Source organism: Saccopteryx bilineata, chromosome X (assembly GCF_036850765.1).
Source record: "Saccopteryx bilineata isolate mSacBil1 chromosome X, mSacBil1_pri_phased_curated, whole genome shotgun sequence".
Taxonomy (NCBI): domain Eukaryota; kingdom Metazoa; phylum Chordata; class Mammalia; order Chiroptera; family Emballonuridae; genus Saccopteryx; species Saccopteryx bilineata.
This window is the reverse complement of record NC_089502.1, coordinates 146,071,713-146,088,288: the sequence shown is the minus strand read 5'-3', so window position 1 is coordinate 146,088,288 and position 16,576 is coordinate 146,071,713. Positions and strand designations below refer to the sequence as shown.

The window sequence follows — 16,576 nt, the reverse complement described above, 5'->3', positions numbered from 1 at the left end:
TCAGCTTCCGGACAGCGACGGACCAGGCAGACCAGAGCCGAGCTTCCTCAAAGGTACAAAGCGTTTTTATTACAACAAAAACCTGGAAATCAGTAGGGTTTTCTTTATTCGATAAATTAGACAGCAGTCAAATTTTCCTCAGGCATATGTACAAATCACAGTGATTCTCATTGTGCAAGGAAGGGGGGGGGGACAGGGTCAGAAATAGCTGGATTTCCTCCACCACCACCCACCTCGCCCTCCCCAACCCGCCGCCCCCCGGCCTGAGAAGCTGGGACCACCGCAGCAGGAGTGCAGGAAGCTGAGAAGGCTACGGAGAGGGGTCAGGAAAGACGCCCAGTGGTGAGGGTCGCACGGCTCCTGAAGTCCCCGTCCGCTAAAAACACGCCGGCGATGATGACCTGGAGCGACATCGCAGACGTGCACGCCCCATGGGAGGTCCAAGGGAGGTCAGGGGTTAATGGGGTGCACCTAGCATCGTCATATACAGAAGAGAGTCCCAGAGTGTTTCCCCCCCCCCCCGGCACGGAGGACCTGGCCCTCGGACCCAAGCCGGCCAGGGCTGCTTACACACCCGCACACGCACACGCACACACACACATGACCAAACTATCCCAAAACATTATTCACACAACTACTGATGTGCTTGTTTTTTTCCTCTTTCATTTTCTTTCTTTGTGTTTTTTTGGGGAGGGGGTATTTTGGGGGGGGGTAAGTGGACATCACCCAGGCAGGCTTGAACCCATGGGTCAGACACAGGGGGTACAGGCAGCTGTGTCTGGGGGAATGTTTAACGGCGTCGGCCACCACGTGGGAGCAATGAGACCCGGTCCCGCGTCAGAGGAAGAGCGAGTGACAGTTCCCGGTGACACTGGTCTCGAGGGTTAGGGGGAGTAGAACGAAACAAAAAAAGTCCTCGACATCTTTGGACAGGTGACAGAGCACAGGGGACCCCTGGGCACGGGGGGGGGGGCGTGAAGGGGACACAATGTATCTCGTGGCTGCTATTTCCTTTGCATTTTCTGTCACAGGGACCGCGGCCATCATGATAGGCTCATTGGCAACAGGTGCGTGTATGCCCAGCGGGATTCCAACTTCTGCCAGGACGATGTCAGAAGTCGGCCCACATGCTGCCTAATAATTATTCCTGACTTTTTTTTCCTTCTTTGTCTCACAGGGGCCGATAAAACCAGCGGAGTCAGAGTCCCATTCCGAAAACAAGACCCAGCCCCGAAGGACGTCTTCTTGGCTTATATGCTAATCCTACAGATCTCACTGAAATCCTTTTCTGTAAGCAAATCTTTCTTTTCTTTTCTTTTTAATTCCAAAAGGTCCGATTCATAGAGTCCCCATTTAGAAAAAAAAGAAAACAAAACACTTGTGTGGGGTTTTTTTGTTTTGCTTTCTTCTGTTTTTTTGTTGTTGTTTTTTTAAGCCCCGCCTAACACACATCGATGATTTCCCCTGAACTGGATTTCGCGAACAGTGCTGTGAATTTGCTTCCGAACGTCTCAGGCTGATGAGAGACAGTCACAGACGACGGGCGCGTTTCAGAAGGTCCCCAAGGAGTCGGTGAACTTTTTGTTTTCATGGGGTGAGGGGGTCCTGAGGTGTCAAAGAAATGCTGGCTCACTGGGTCTCTTCTTTGTCACATGATGTAATCGATGCCCCGCCCTGCCGTGGGCCGGCCACTCAGGGTGCCTGCCGCTTCTCAGAGGGGTGGGACTGTCCCCGGTGAGTTTTAACAGCAGGGGGGGGTAGGGGGGTCATCCTGGGAATTCTTTCTAGGGTCTAATTTGCGCTGCTTGGCCGAGGGCCAGCCGGTGACAGTGTTTCGGAAACAACACAAGGTCACCAATGTGTTCACACGGTTATTTCCTGCTTTCTCGATGCTGTTTCTGACTCATTTATTCCGACTGGAAGATGTAAACCTACAAAACTATGTACATAAGTGAATGGGCCTATCTATCTATCTATCCATCCATCCTTGTATCTATCTGCCTATCTATCTATCATTCATCCATCCATCCATCCATCCACCCATCTATCTTTGTATCTATCTGCCTATCTATCTATCCATTCATTCATCCATCCATCCATCCATCTATCCTTGTATGTCTATCTATCTATCCATCCATCCATGTATCCATCCTTTCTTTCATCCATCGTCTATGTATCCATCCATCCTTTCTTTCATCTATCTATCCATCCATCCATCCATCCATCTTTCCATCCATCTATCCACCCATCTATCCTTGTATCGATCTAACATATCTATATCTATCCATCCATCCATCCATCCATCCATCCATCCTTGTATCTATCTATCTATCTATCTATCTATCTATCTATCTATTCATCCATCCATCCATCCTTTCTTTCATCTATCTATCATCTATTATATCTGTCCATCCATCCATCCATCACCCATCCATTCATCCATCCATTCTTTCATCTATATATTTATCTATCTATCATCTATGTATCCATCCATCCATCCTTTCATTCATCCATCTGTCTATCTATCTATCATCTATCTATTATATCTGTCCATCCATCCATCCATCCATCACCCATCCATTCTTTCATCTATGTATTTATCTATCTATCATCTATGTATCCATGCATCCATCCATCCATCCTTTCTTTCATCTATCTATCTATTTATCTATCTATCATATATGTATCCATCCATCCATCCATCCATCCTTTCTTTCATCCATCTGTTTATCTATCTAATTTTTTACTGTCATCCAGGATGGCATTTCTTTTATTTTTTTAAAAAAAAACTTTTTTAAGCAGAAGTCTTCAAAATAACAACAATCATAGCAAGAAGGATGGTCACGATTCGTTTCAGAGTCAGGAAATCGGAGACAGGGTTCCCTGGCTCAGTCCGCACGTCTCGGCGCACAGAGTCCCCTGCCAATCGGACCTGACGTTCCCTGGGGAGCCGGTTCCGAAACGGCTCACGTTTGGGGCCAGTGTGGGTCCTCCTGTTGATGCGAACAGAATTCTGAGGGAGGGGGCGCAGAGGGAAAACAGAGGTCTGCAGGGGCAAGGGCACAGCGCACTCGTTCATTGGGAATACCCCCCCCTGCCCCCGCCCCTGCCCTGAGTAACTCCTTGTAAAGATCTCACTCTGCTCACCGCCCAGGCCTGACTCCTGTTTGAAAGCAGAGAGTCTTGCCTGAGAAGAGGGACATTTAGCGTCTTCCCTGGGACCGTCTTTTGAAACTGTCACGGGCCGGGGTGGAGGGGGGCCTACAAATAAGACACCCCCCCCCCGCCCCAGGGACCTTCCGATCCATGAAACGCGCCTCGAATCCGGCAGGTGAACGCATTTTCCTTTGATGTGCGGCTACCGGGGTAAAAAAAAAAAAAAAAAAAAAAAGGCACATGCCCTTTGCAAACATCAGCTGTCCCTGTCCCTAGCTGCGTGGGCGGAATAGCTGGGCAGCGAGACATCAGAGGGAGACGCCATGCTGAGCACGGAAGACAGATCCACAGCACATGCCAGCCGGGTGAGTCAGGAACGCACCTGAGCTAAGAAAACCCAGACGGCACCCGCCCACCCCCGGGCATCCTCTGTCCCCCCTGAGGGGGGCTCGGGCTGTCTGGATGGGACAGGGGAGAAAAAATAAAAAGGGAGCCTCCGCCGGGGTCCCCACGGTCGGCGTGGGGGCCGCTTGGCGGACACAGGTGCTGGAACCCACTCCCTCCCATCGCCGACCTCCGCGGGCAAGGTCACGGCTCGGCCGTGCGACCCGGTAACACAACGGCCTCCGGTGCCTCCGTTCTCCCCGCCGACCGGGCGTGGATGGCTTGCCCCACTCGGGTTTTGAGAGCCCATTTCAGAACCACCAAGCAGAAAACAGAGGGAAAGAGAAAATGGGTCCGAGCCCCGTTTTCGGGGGCACGACCCGCCAACATCATCCAACCCCCACGTGCATGCGCGGTGGCCGACGACGCTGGCCCGCCAACCTGAAGGGGAAACGTGTGCGGGGCTCTTCACAAGCTGCCTTTTATGTCACGATTCATTTTCTTTTTTTTTTAGGTCCAAACAGAAGAAATGTCCCTTTACTGGAGCTCACGCCAGCCTGCCCCGCTCTGCACGGCCACCAAATAATACACAGACTCCACGTGACCCGTGTACAGGCAGCGGCCAAACCAAGTGGACACTGGTCTCCCACTTTCCCCAAATAAAAACACCAACAGTGCCCTGGCCGGTTGGCTCAGCGGTAGAGCGTCGGCATGGCGTTCAGGGGTCCCGGGTTCGAATCCCGGCCAGGGCACACAGGAGAAGTGCCCATCTGCTTCTCCACCCCTCCCCCTCTCCTTCCTCTCTGTCTCTCTCTTCCCCTCCCGCAGCCAAGGCTCCATTGGAGCAAAGATGGCCCGGGCGCTGGGGATGGCTTCTTGGCCTTTGTCCCAGGCGCTAGAGTGGCTCTGGTCGTGGCAGAGCGACGCCCCAGAGGGGCAGAGCATCGCCCCCTGGTGGGCAGAGCGTCGCCCCTGGTGGGCGTGCCGGGTGGATCCCGGTCGGGCGCATGCGGGAGTCTGTCTGTCTCTCCCCGTTTCTAGCTTCAGAAAAATGCAAAAAACAAAACAAAACAAAACACCAACAGCCATAAAAAAGAACTTTGCCGGAAGGTTCTCCGAGCCACCACCCCGATGCACCTGTTCGCTCCCGGAGGGTACGTTTCGCTCCAGAGATTTCACCTGCAGTTTTTATGGGTGGCCCGTCCCCGATGCAATGGGAAAAATTTTGGAAGGGTGGAGGGGTGAATACAGACAATTTCATGCCTGCGTTCCAGTCCTTGAATAACTGTAATGCTCACTGGCTGTCCCCTGGAGTTACATTCAAAACCCGTGTCTCTGCCCCCCGTCCTGGTTTCGAGAACGAAAGCTGCCGGCTGTGAGGCACTTAGGATGTTAGGTACAGGACGTCACCTCCCAGAGGGACCTCACGGTCTCTGTCCTATTGATCTCACGTCCACACACACACACACACACACACACACACACACTCAGTGGCTACAACCCAACGCGATCAGTTCAAACGTATAAAGCTGAGTCGATGAGGGAAGCCAGGATGGTCACGACAGCCCAGGGACCCCGCGCCGCGAGGGACGAGGTAAAAGCCACAACCCCATGGTGGTGTCCGTTGACGTCCAGCGGCTTAGATCGATGGCAGGTCTGCGAAGGTCCGGCGGTCCCCCAGACCCTGTGCAGACACACACACACGGGCGTGGGCACGCGGTCCAGCCCCACTCACGTCTGGAAGGCGTCTCTTGGAGGCTGCGTGTGCGTGGCTGGGTGAGGCGCTCTCTCCCTGGAGGGGAGGGCGGCGGTCAGAGCTTCCTGTTGCTGGTCTGAAAGTGGACAGAGGCTCTGGTCAGTTTCTGAAGAAGAGGGTCAACGCCGTGGTCGAAATAAGAACAGCAAAGAAACCCAATGGCTTTTGAAATTCTCGTTGCTGCTCCGGCTGGCTAGCTCGGCCGGCGGATACACCAAGGTTGAGGGCTCGATCTCCGGTCAGGGCACATATAAGAATTAACCAATGAGGGCATGAATAAAGGGGTCAGCGAATCAATATTTCTCTCTCTCTCTGTCTCTAATCTCATTCTCTTCTTCTCTCTCTAAAACAATCAATAAAAGAATTAAAAAAAGAAATCCATTCGTACTGCAAAGATCTCATTCTCTTCTTATCTAAAATCAATCAATAAAAGAATTTAAAAAGAGAAATCCATACTGCAAAGATCTCATTCTCTTCTTCTCTCTAAAATCAATCAATAAAAGAATTAAAAAAAAGAAATCCATTCGTACTGCAAAGATCTCATTCTCTTCTTCTCTCTCTAAAATCAATCAATAAAAGAATTAAAAAAGAAAAAAAATCCGTATGTACTACAAAGATCTCATTCTCTTTCTCTCTCTAAAATCAATCAATAAAAGAATTTAAAAAAAGAAATCCATATGTACTGCAAAGATCTCATTCTCTTCTTTCTCTAAAATCAATGAAAGAATTAAAAAAGAGAAATCCATATGTACTACAGAGATCTCATTCTATTCTCTCTAAAATCAATCAATAAAATAATTAAACAAAAGAAATCCATTCGTACTGCAAAGATCTCATTCTCTTCTCTCTCTAAAATCAATCAATAAAAGAATTAAAAAAGAAAAAAAATCCGTATGTACTACAAAGATCTCATTCTCTTTCTCTCTCTAAAATCAATCAATAAAAGAATTTAAAAAAAGAAATCCATATGTACTGCAAAGATCTCATTCTCTTCTTTCTCTAAAATCAATGAAAGAATTAAAAAAGAGAAATCCATATGTACTACAGAGATCTCATTCTCTTCTTCTCTCTAAAATCAATCAATAAAATAATTAAACAAAAGAAATCCATTCGTACTGCAAAGATCTCATTCTCTTCTCTCTCTAAAATCAATCAATAAAAGAATTAAAAAAAAAAATCCGTATGTACTACAAAGATCTCATTCTCTTTCTCTCTCTAAAATCAATCAATAAAAGAATTTAAAAAAAGAAATCCATATGTACTGCAAAGATCTCATTCTCTTCTTTCTCTAAAATCAATGAAAGAATTAAAAAAGAGAAATCCATATGTACTACAGAGATCTCATTCTCTTCTTCTCTCTAAAATCAATCAATAAAAGAATTAAAAAAAAGAAATCCATTTGTACTGCAAAGATCTCATTCTCTTCTCTCTCTAAAATCAATCAATAAAAGAATTAAAAAAGAAAAAAAATCCGTATGTACTACAAAGATCTCATTCTCTTTCTCTCTCTAAAATCAATCAATAAAAGAATTTAAAAAAAGAAATCCATATGTACTGCAAAGATCTCATTCTCTTCTTTCTCTAAAATCAATGAAAGAATTAAAAAAGAGAAATCCATATGTACTACAGAGATCTCATTCTCTTCTCTCTAAAATCAATCAATAAAATAATTAAACAAAAGAAATCCATTCGTACTGCAAAGATCTCATTCTCTTCTCTCTCTAAAATCAATCAATAAAAGAATTAAAAAAGAAAAAAAATCCGTATGTACTACAAAGATCTCATTCTCTTTCTCTCTCTAAAATCAATCAATAAAAGAATTTAAAAAAAGAAATCCATATGTACTGCAAAGATCTCATTCTCTTCTTTCTCTAAAATCAATGAAAGAATTAAAAAAGAGAAATCCATATGTACTACAGAGATCTCATTCTCTTCTTCTCTCTAAAATCAATCAATAAAAGAATTAAAAAAAAGAAATCCATTCGTACTGCAAAGATCTCATTCTCTTCTTCTCTCTCTAAAATCAATCAATAAAAGAATTAAAAAGAAAAAAAAATCCGTATGTACTACAAAGATCTCATTCTCTTTCTCTCTCTAAAATCAATCAATAAAAGAATTTAAAAAAAGAAATCCATATGTACTGCAAAGACCTCATTCTCTTCTTTCTCTAAAATCAATGAAAGAATTAAAAAAGAGAAATCCATATGTACTACAGAGATCTCTTCTTCTCTCTAAAATCAGTCAATAAAAGAATTAAAAAAAAGAAATCCATTTGTACTGCAAAGATCTCATTCTCTTCTCTCTCTAAAATCAATCAATAAAAGAATTAAAAAAGAAAAAAAATCCGTATGTACTACAAAGATCTCATTCTCTTTCTCTCTCTAAAATCAATCAATAAAAGAATTTAAAAAAAGAAATCCATATGTACTGCAAAGATCTCATTCTCTTCTTTCTCTAAAATCAATGAAAGAATTAAAAAAGAGAAATCCATATGTACTACAGAGATCTCATTCTCTTCTTCTCTCTAAAATCAATCAATAAAAGAATTAAAAAAAAGAAATCCATTCGTACTGCAAAGATCTCATTCTCTTCTTCTCTCTCTAAAATCAATCAATAAAAGAATTAAAAAAGAAAAAAAAATCCGTATGTACTACAAAGATCTCATTCTCTTTCTCTCTCTAAAATCAATCAATAAAAGAATTTAAAAAAAAGAAATCCATATGTACTGCAAAGATCTCATTCTCTTCTTTCTCTAAAATCAATGAAAGAATTAAAAAAGAGAAATCCATATGTACTACAGAGATCTCATTCTCTTCTTCTCTCTAAAATCAATCAATAAAAGAATTAAAAAAAAGAAATCCATTCGTACTGCAAAGATCTCATTCTCTTCTTCTCTCTCTAAAATCAATCAATAAAAGAATTAAAAAAGAAAAAAAAATCCGTATGTACTACAAAGATCTCATTCTCTTTCTCTCTCTAAAATCAATCAATAAAAGAATTTAAAAAAAGAAATCCATATGTACTGCAAAGACCTCATTCTCTTCTTTCTCTAAAATCAATGAAAGAATTAAAAAAGAGAAATCAATATGTACTACAGAGATCTCTTCTTCTCTCTAAAATCAGTCAATAAAAGAATTAAAAAAAAGAAATCCATTTGTACTGCAAAGATCTCATTCTCTTCTCTCTCTAAAATCAATCAATAAAAGAATTAAAAAAGAAAAAAAATCCGTATGTACTACAAAGATCTCATTCTCTTTCTCTCTCTAAAATCAATCAATAAAAGAATTTAAAAAAAGAAATCCATATGTACTGCAAAGATCTCATTCTCTTCTTTCTCTAAAATCAATGAAAGAATTAAAAAAGAGAAATCCATATGTACTACAGAGATCTCATTCTCTTCTTCTCTCTAAAATCAATCAATAAAAGAATTAAAAAAAAGAAATCCATTCGTACTGCAAAGATCTCATTCTCTTCTTCTCTCTCTAAAATCAATCAATAAAAGAATTAAAAAAGAAAAAAAAATCCGTATGTACTACAAAGATCTCATTCTCTTTCTCTCTCTAAAATCAATCAATAAAAGAATTTAAAAAAAGAAATCCATATGTACTGCAAAGACCTCATTCTCTTCTTTCTCTAAAATCAATGAAAGAATTAAAAAAGAGAAATCCATATGTACTACAGAGATCTCTTCTTCTCTCTAAAATCAGTCAATAAAAGAATTAAAAAAAAGAAATCCATTTGTACTGCAAAGATCTCATTCTCTTCTCTCTCTAAAATCAATCAATAAAAGAATTAAAAAAGAAAAAAAATCCGTATGTACTACAAAGATCTCATTCTCTTTCTCTCTCTAAAATCAATCAATAAAAGAATTTAAAAAAAGAAATCCATATGTACTGCAAAGATCTCATTCTCTTCTTTCTCTAAAATCAATGAAAGAATTAAAAAAGAGAAATCCATATGTACTACAGAGATCTCATTCTCTTCTTCTCTCTAAAATCAATCAATAAAAGAATTAAAAAAAAGAAATCCATTCGTACTGCAAAGATCTCATTCTCTTCTTCTCTCTCTAAAATCAATCAATAAAAGAATTAAAAAAGAAAAAAAAATCCGTATGTACTACAAAGATCTCATTCTCTTTCTCTCTCTAAAATCAATCAATAAAAGAATTTAAAAAAAAGAAATCCATATGTACTGCAAAGATCTCATTCTCTTCTTTCTCTAAAATCAATGAAAGAATTAAAAAAGAGAAATCCATATGTACTACAGAGATCTCATTCTCTTCTTCTCTCTAAAATCAATCAATAAAAGAATTAAAAAAAAGAAATCCATTCGTACTGCAAAGATCTCATTCTCTTCTTCTCTCTCTAAAATCAATCAATAAAAGAATTAAAAAAGAAAAAAAAAATCCGTATGTACTACAAAGATCTCATTCTCTTTCTCTCTCTAAAATCAATCAATAAAAGAATTTAAAAAAAGAAATCCATATGTACTGCAAAGACCTCATTCTCTTCTTTCTCTAAAATCAATGAAAGAATTAAAAAAGAGAAATCCATATGTACTACAGAGATCTCTTCTTCTCTCTAAAATCAGTCAATAAAAGAATTAAAAAAAAGAAATCCATTTGTACTGCAAAGATCTCATTCTCTTCTCTCTCTAAAATCAATCAATAAAAGAATTAAAAAAGAAAAAAAATCCGTATGTACTACAAAGATCTCATTCTCTTTCTCTCTCTAAAATCAATCAATAAAAGAATTTAAAAAAAGAAATCCATATGTACTGCAAAGATCTCATTCTCTTCTTTCTCTAAAATCAATGAAAGAATTAAAAAAGAGAAATCCATATGTACTACAGAGATCTCATTCTCTTCTTCTCTCTAAAATCAATCAATAAAAGAATTAAAAAAAAGAAATCCATTCGTACTGCAAAGATCTCATTCTCTTCTTCTCTCTCTAAAATCAATCAATAAAAGAATTAAAAAAGAAAAAAAAATCCGTATGTACTACAAAGATCTCATTCTCTTTCTCTCTCTAAAATCAATCAATAAAAGAATTTAAAAAAAGAAATCCATATGTACTGCAAAGATCTCATTCTCTTCTTTCTCTAAAATCAATGAAAGAATTAAAAAAGAGAAATCCATATGTACTACAGAGATCTCATTCTCTTCTTCTCTCTAAAATCAATCAATAAAAGAATTAAAAAAAAGAAATCCATTCGTACTGCAAAGATCTCATTCTCTTCTCTCTCTAAAATCAATCAATAAAAGAATTAAAAAAGAAAAAAAATCCGTATGTACTACAAAGATCTCATTCTCTTTCTCTCTCTAAAATCAATCAATGAAAGAATTAAAAAAAAAGAAATCCATATGCACTGCAAAGATCTCATTCTCTTCTCTCTAAAATCAATCAATAAAAGAATTAAAAAAAGAAAAGAAATCCATATGTACTACAGAGATCTCATTCTCTTCCTCTCTCTCTAAAATCAATCAATGAAAGAATTAAAAAAAGAAATCCATATGTACAGCAAAGATCTCATTCTCTTCTTCTTTCTCTAAAATCAATCAATAAAAGAATTTTAAAAAAAGAAATCCATACGTACTGCAAAGATCTCATTCTCTTCTCTCTCTAAAATCAATCAATAAAAGAATTTAAAAAAAGAAATCCATATGTACTGCAAAGATCTCATTCTCTTCTTTCTCTAAAATCAATGAAAGAATTAAAAAAGAGAAATCCATATGTACTACAGAGATCTCATTCTCTTCTTCTCTCTAAAATCAATCAATAAAAGAATTAAAAAAAAGAAATCCATTCGTACTGCAAAGATCTCATTCTCTTCTCTCTCTAAAATCAATCAATAAAAGAATTAAAAAAGAAAAAAAATCCGTATGTACTACAAAGATCTCATTCTCTTTCTCTCTCTAAAATCAATCAATAAAAGAATTTTAAAAAAGAAATCCATATGTACTGCAAAGATCTCATTCTCTTCTTTCTCTAAAATCAATGAAAGAATTAAAAAAGAGAAATCCATATGTACTACAGAGATCTCATTCTCTTCTTCTCTCTAAAATCAATCAATAAAAGAATTAAAAAAAAGAAATCCATTCGTACTGCAAAGATCTCATTCTCTCTTCTCTCTCTAAAATCAATCAATAAAAGAATTAAAAAAGAAAAAAAAATCCGTATGTACTACAAAGATCTCATTCTCTTTCTCTCTCTAAAATCAATCAATAAAAGAATTTAAAAAGAAGAAAAGAAAAGGAATCTGTCCGTACTGCACAGACGCAGAAACCGGAATTGTGAAGAGAGGTCACGTGTCCCGTAAGAGAAATCGAACGATATTTTACAGGTCCGCTTTCGATCCGTGTTGGACGAGATCTCCTTCCGTGGGACTATCCCGGGGTCTCTCAAGCTAAGAGAGATTTATTGCTCGTGCAAAACGAGGTCTTTTTTCCCCCTCTTTTCTTCTCCTTTTAAAGTGAGAGGAGGGGAGAGAGGACAGACGCCCCACCTGCGCTGACCGGTATCCAGCCAACAAGCCCCCGTCTGGGGCTGAGGCTCGAATCAACCAAGCCTTCCTCAGCATTTCCTTTTTTCCCCTAAATCAGTGGTCCCTAACCCCAGGGCCGCGGACCGGTACCGGTCCGTGGCCCATTTGGTACCGGTCCGCAGAGAAAGAATAAATAACTTACATCATTTCCGTTTTATTTATATTTAAATCTGAACAATGTTTTGTTTTTTTTTGTATTTTTCTGAAGCTGGAAACGGGGGAGACAGTCAGACAGACTCCCGCATGCACCCGACCGGGATCCACCCGGCACACCCACCAGGGGGGATACTCTGCCCCTCCGGGGCGTCGCTCTGCCGAGACCAGAGCCACTCTAGCGCCTGGGGCAGAGGCCAAGGAGCCATCCCCAGCGCCCGGGCCATCTTTGCTCCAGTGGAGCCTCGGCTGCGGGAGGGGAAGAGAGAGACAGAGAGGAAGGAGGGGGGGAGTGGAGAAGCAAATGGGCGCTTCTCCTGTGTGCCCTGGCTGGGAATCTAACCCGGGTCCCCCGCACGCCAGGCCGACGCTCTACCGCTGAGCCAACCGGCCAGGGCAACAATGTTTTATTTTTAAAGAATGACCAGATTCCCTCTGTTCCATCCGTCTAAGACTCACTCTGGACGCTCGTCTCGCTCACATGATACGAGACCCACCCTAAAGGCTGGTCCGTGAAAATATTTTCTGACACTTAAACCGGTCCTGCGGCCCCCAAAAAAGGTTGGGGACCACTGTTCTAAATGACCCACCAGACAGATACATACCTTCCCGGAGCGGATGCACCCCATCCGTCCTCAGAAATTCTTGAAGACCTCCAGGTCTTTGGGTGACACTGCGGGGGCTGTGTTCCAGTCATTCTCAGGGTACGCCTCGAAGTTGGAGCTGTCTCCCTCGCTGCGTACTTTGGGGACGATGGGGGGCTAGGGGGTCGGCCGGGACACAGAGACGCGGTTAGAAAGGGGAGTGCACGGGGCGTCCGCACGCCCCCCTGCGTCTGTGAGTCTATGCGCCTCAGCTCACTTGCACGGCGGTGGGGGGGTGGGGGGGGGTGGGGGGGTGGGGGGGGGGTGGGGGGGTGGGGGGGGGTGGGGGTGGGGGTGGTGGGGGGGTGTCCAGGCTGAGATCCCCACCCCCGCCCGCCGTGTTTGTGGGCATCAGCGTCTGTCAAATTCCCTCCGCTGACTCCGAGGGACAGAGTTGGGCACACAGCTACTGAGAAATGCTCTCAGACACGTACTCTGTCAAAAGGAGAACAGCACATAGAATATTCTCCACCTCATGTCTCAGCATCATTGCAAAATATCCCTAAATCCTGGGCACACGGTTTACCTGTGTGACTCACTCCCCGGAGCGGGGACCAGGGCTCATCGTGGTCACCGAGTGACTGAGACATGGGACCAGGCTCCCCCCAAAGTCCCGGTGCAAAAGCTGGGGTCTCAACGGCCACCCTATCCACCTAGGTGCCTCTCTAGCGGGAAGTTATCCGCTGAACAGACAGCGTGATCCATAACGATCGGGCAGAGTGCGTAAAGGAACAAAGTATCAACCGTAAAGACGTAAGTTGCAGAAGAGAGATTCTGTAACTTTTTGCAAGGATGCTAAGTTAAAAGACAGCAGTCTGGCCTGACCAGGCGGTGGCGCAGTGGATAGAGCGTCGGACTGGGATGCGGAAGGACTCAGGTTCGAGACCCCGAGGTCGCCAGCTTGAGCGCGGGCTCATTTGGTTTGAGCAAAAGCTCTTCAGCTTCAGCTTGGACCCAAGGTCCCTGGCTTGAGCAAGGAGTCACTCACTCTGCTGCAGCCCCCGGTCAAGGCATACATATGAGAAAGCAATCAATGAACAACTAAGGTGGGCAACAAAGAATTGATGCTTCTCATCTCTCTCCCTTCCTGTCTGTCTGTCCCTATCTGTCTCTCTCTGTCTCTGTCACACACACACACACACACACACAAAAAGAGATGCCTGTCTGTGGACCTAAACATATGCTCTACCTTGAGTTTCTTCTGTGGGACGGCCTCCCAGTCCAACAACCGGAACCAGCGGTGCCGCTTGACATCATCAGCCCCGTTCTTTAAAAAAAAAAGAGAGAGAGAAGAAAGAAAGAACAAAAGAGGCATTGTCAGAATGCAGGATTTTCATGGCATGGGAGAGAAAATATCCTTAAAAAACAATCTTTTTTTTTTTTGTGTGTGTGTGTGTGTGTGTATGTGTGTGTAGAGTATAGAAATTAACAGCAAATGTTTGCTAGGTTTGCAGGAAGTAGTTTGAGCTATTAGGGAAAATGCCCCAGAAAGGTTTTTAGGTTGTGCGGGATTTCCTTCCTCGTGGAAATACGCGGTCCTTACGCTCACAAGGGTGTTCATCGGGGACAGAGGCTGCAGCCACGGCCACGGACCAGCCTTTCCACGGGAAACAGCACCCACAGTCACGTGTCCGAGCGTTGCCCGATGACAGCTTTCCCTTAGTGCTTATCATCCCCACGAGAGACAGCGAGAGCGAAGGTCGCTGAACGGCGACGTCCGCTCTGTCCCGTGTGGCCAAGCCATCCCATGATGGAGACCAGAAGGATGTCCACCTTCAGGGATCTCAACAACCGCCCCGCGTGACCTTCCCGTGAACCGTGAGCTATAGAGCCTGTCTACTTCCTTCTGCGGCCGGGCGCTGCCCGCCGGTGGGCGGACACCGAGGTTGTCACGCCTTCCGGAAATCTCTCCCAAGTTCTCTTTCCACAAGGCCCCGCCTACACCCTGTCCAGCGCCCCTGTGACAACTTTTTACATCAAGTGGACGCCAGAGACCATAAGACAGAAACTCGTGGATTCTGTACCACAGAAGCCAGGGGGTTCTGAAACTGAACGCACCTTCGACAAATGTGTGTCGATCGGTTAGTTCATCATTCCTAAATTTCCAGTTCTTTCTCAGGCACAGAGCATTCCCGAGTTCCAACACTACCCAGGGAACGAAATGCTGCTGTGAATGGTTTCTACTCTTTTTATTTTTTTTTCCTTCTCTCATCCTATTACTAGGACAACTCCGTTTTTCCTGCTGGGGAAAGAAATAGTCTCCGTCCCCACCAAAGGGCAATAATAAATATTGCTTGAGTGTCACCTGAAGGGATGTGGGGAGAAGAAGGCTTGGACTTTACTGTCCCAGGTAGTTCAAATGCTAGGACACATACTACGGTGTCAGGATGTGTAGCTAGATGGTGGATAGAAATTAGATGGATGGATAGATAAGTGAATGGATGGATAAATGAATGGATGGATGATAATTAGATGGATAGATAGATAATAGATAGCAAGATAGACAATAATAGATAACTGATATATAGATAAATGGATGGATGGATGGATGGATGGATAGATAAATAGCTAGATATGGATGGATGGATAAAACGATAGACAGGAAGATAGATAATAAATAGCTAGATAGACAATAATAGATGACAGATGGATGGATGGATAGATAGATGGTAGATAGATAGGTAGATAGATATGGATAGATGGATGGATGGATAAAAAGATAGACAGATAATAGATAGCTAGAGAGACAATAATAGATGATGGATGGATGGATGGATGGATAATATGATAGACAGGTAGATAGACAGATAATAGATAGGTAGATAGAGAATAATAGATGATATATGGATGGATGGATAGATAGATATGGATGGATGGATAAAAAGATAGACAGGTATATAGATAATAGATAGCTAGATAGACAATAATAGATGACTGATATATAGATAAATGGATGGATGGATGAATAGATAGATAGATAGATAGATAGATATGGATGGATGCATGGATGGATAAAACAATAGACAGAAGATAAATAATAAATAGCTAGATAGATAATAATAGATGACAGATGGATGGATAGATAGATGGTAGATAGATAGGTAGACAGATATGGATAGATGGATGGATGGATGGATAAAAAAGATAGATAATAGATAGCTAGATAGACAATAATAGATGATGGATGGATGGATGGATGGATAATAAGATAGACAGGTAGATAGACAAATAATAGATAGGTAGATAGAGAATAATAGATGATATATGGATGGATGGATGGATAAAAAGATAGACAGGTAAATAGATAATAAATAGCTAGATAGACAATAATAGATGACAGATGGATGGATGGAAAGATAGATGGTAGATAGATAGGGATAGATGGATGGATGGATAAAAAAGATAGATAGATAATAGATAGCTAGATAGACAATAATAGATGATGGATGGATGGATGGATGGATGGATAATAAGATAGACAGGTAGATAGACAGATAATAGATAGGTAGATAGAGAATAATAGACGATATATGGATAGATGGATAGATAGATATGGATGGATGGATGGATAAAAAGATAGGTAGATAGATAATAGATAGCTAGATAGACAATAATAGATGATATATGGATGGATGGATAGATAGATATGGATGGATGGATAGATAGATATGGATGGATGGATGGATAAAAAGATAGACAGGTAGATAGATAATAGATAGCTAGATAGACAATAATAGATGATATATGGATGGATGGATGGATAAAAAGACAGGTAGACAGATGATAGCTAGATAGACAATAACAGATGATAGATGGATGGATGGATGGATGGATGGATGGATAGATAGATCACTGATGACTTATACATCACTGCTGAGTCATTTCCCTGTAGATAGATAGAGAGATAGATAGATAAAGAGATAGATAGATCACTAATGAC

The 16,576-nt window shown here is 41.7% G+C and overlaps 1 protein-coding gene across 1 annotated transcript in view; it reads right to left on the bottom strand.

The window, feature by feature from the left end:
• Positions 1-1,441: 1,441 nt before the first annotated feature.
• Positions 1,442-16,576, bottom strand: part of PRKX (protein kinase cAMP-dependent X-linked catalytic subunit) — a 95,748-nt gene continuing 80,613 nt past the window's right edge. The window contains exons 7-9 of the mRNA XM_066248778.1: positions 13,826-13,903; positions 12,598-12,753; positions 1,442-5,372 (exon numbers count right to left, since the gene is read on the bottom strand). Coding sequence (XP_066104875.1) covers positions 12,628-12,753; positions 13,826-13,903 — 204 coding nt within the window. The 3' untranslated portion in view covers positions 1,442-5,372; positions 12,598-12,627. The remainder of the gene's footprint in view (positions 5,373-12,597; positions 12,754-13,825; positions 13,904-16,576) is intronic.